This window comes from Limanda limanda, chromosome 19, assembly GCF_963576545.1.
Source record: "Limanda limanda chromosome 19, fLimLim1.1, whole genome shotgun sequence".
In the NCBI taxonomy this organism is placed as follows: domain Eukaryota; kingdom Metazoa; phylum Chordata; class Actinopteri; order Pleuronectiformes; family Pleuronectidae; genus Limanda; species Limanda limanda.
Genome location: NC_083654.1, coordinates 3719756 through 3721714, shown reverse-complemented (window position 1 = coordinate 3721714; position 1959 = coordinate 3719756). Strand labels below are relative to the sequence as shown.

The following is a 1959-nucleotide window of genomic DNA, read 5'->3' as shown; positions in this document are numbered from 1 at the left end:
GCGCCAAAATCACATCTTTTTTAGCTGCCATGGACTTTGCATTGGAAGTGAACGGCGCGTTTGGAGCTAGTTCTCAGCCTTTGTGGCAGATCATGGGAGGGGTCCTCACTCCCTGAGCCCGACTGATGTCTGCGACCACACAGCTGCTGTCTGTGCCCCCGCATGCCCACGTGTTGTATCGTAATCGAAGTTTTGATGATAAATATTTCTGCTGTGATATGTGATCAGCAGGATGCGGGCATTGCGCTTGTGTTGGGCAGTTCCACACTTGTGTCTGCATGTGCGCCCCCTCCTCCTCCTCCCTCTTCTCCTGCGGCACAGACAGACAGTGGAAAAAAACAGGTGCTCCCCGATGACTATTGTCTCCGGATATGCTCCTTACTTAACTCATCTGGTTTCAGACGGTGCTTTTTAGCGGGTTATGGAAGCTGACTGGGCCTGTGTGCACCTGGCACCGCCTGCTCCACCCGCCCTGCTCAGCCTTTTGTCTCGGCACTGTGGCATGTGTCCTTCATTATCAATTTACACGTCGGATGAGAAGCTCTCCTCGGAAGAACTCCACCCACATGTTTGCACAGGGTTGATTCTGCGCATCCATCTGAATGTCATCGGTGCCACGCGTTTGAAGACTAGACAATAGGTTCTGTGTGTAACACGCACACACTGGATGCCAGCACCGTTTTGTGTGGCTTGATGGGCGGTGGTTGGTTAAGGTTCCAAAGATGGCCACTGGGTGGCTCCATAGTAGCCCTGTTTCTGTCGCCGGGATTGTTTTGAAGCAGGCAGTTGTGTTGGAAACTGTTAAAGAGCCACTAGAGGTCGCTGATTTTGAGTCATCAAATACAGTGACTAAAAATAACATCAATTTGACATTTTCCTCCGTTTCCTCCTTTAGGTTAATTGACCTGCAGCACTCTTTAAAGATGGCAGCCGCTGAAGGTGAATTATATCAAGTTATAAAAGTTAAATTCTGATCTTCTACTCAATCAACTGATCAGTGGGCTTAAACTCTGTCTTGTGTTTCCTGTGTCCAGAAATCAGAATCAAGGAGCTTGACAAGCGGGCTTCTGGCCAGGCCTTTGAGGTCATCCTGGCAGATGCTGTCCCCGATGCCAAATGTGAATTCCCCCTGCCTCCTCCCAAGAAGAAGGATCTCTCACTGGAGGAGATTCAGAGGAAGCTGGATGCTGCGGAGGAGAGACGCAAGGTAAAATTACTCATTGCTAGAGACGTTCAGCCCAGAAACCTGCTTATATAACGGTGAGCTGTATATAATCATCGGGTTGTTAAGCATGCAAATCTTGCATTAGATGTCAACTGGGGAAATGTGATGCGCTGGAGACAACATTCTGTTCATCCATATTATAACTATTCTTTTTCAGAACCATGAGGCAGAGGTTCTGAAGCAATTGGCTGAGAAGCGTGAGCATGAAAAGGAAGTGCTACAGAAAGCTCAGGAGGAGAACAACAACTTCAGCAAGATGGCAGAGGAGAAGCTTAATCAGAAAATGGAGGCCAACAAGGAGAACCGCACAGCAATTATGGCAGCAATGAATGAGAAATTCAAGGAGAAGGTCAGTGTTTGAGCCTAAGTTTAAAAGATTCCCGTGCTCCACTTTTTTTACCTGGGTTTTGGATATTGACGAGTCCTTTTTCTTTAACAGGACAAGAAGTTGGAGGAGGTGCGGAAGAACAAAGAAACCAAAGATCCCTCTGAAGAAGGCACTTCGGAAAACTGAAAGTTACAAAGGGGATTGTGTGTATAGGGTTTTTTACGTATCCAAAGATTGATTTATTTTGTTTGGCCAGTATTTCTTTGTGTTCACTACCCACCTTTTTGAGAAGATAGTTCCACTTTGTGAATTTTTCAATCCTCCTGCTATAAGTGTTCTTGCGCTGGTTTTACATGTGGATCGTTTCCTCCCCTTGAGTCTAATCATTTGATATGTAGCTAGTCGA

General features: G+C 46.6%; 1 protein-coding gene across 1 annotated transcript; it reads left to right on the top strand.

The window, feature by feature from the left end:
- Positions 1-923: 923 nt before the first annotated feature.
- LOC133026275 (stathmin-like) lies at positions 924-1739 on the top strand. Its single transcript, XM_061093146.1, has 4 exons — positions 924-939; positions 1035-1207; positions 1383-1574; positions 1665-1739. The coding sequence occupies exons 1-4, from the start codon at positions 924-926 to the stop codon at positions 1737-1739; spliced, it is 456 nt and encodes a 151-aa protein (XP_060949129.1).
- Positions 1740-1959: the final 220 nt, after the last annotated feature.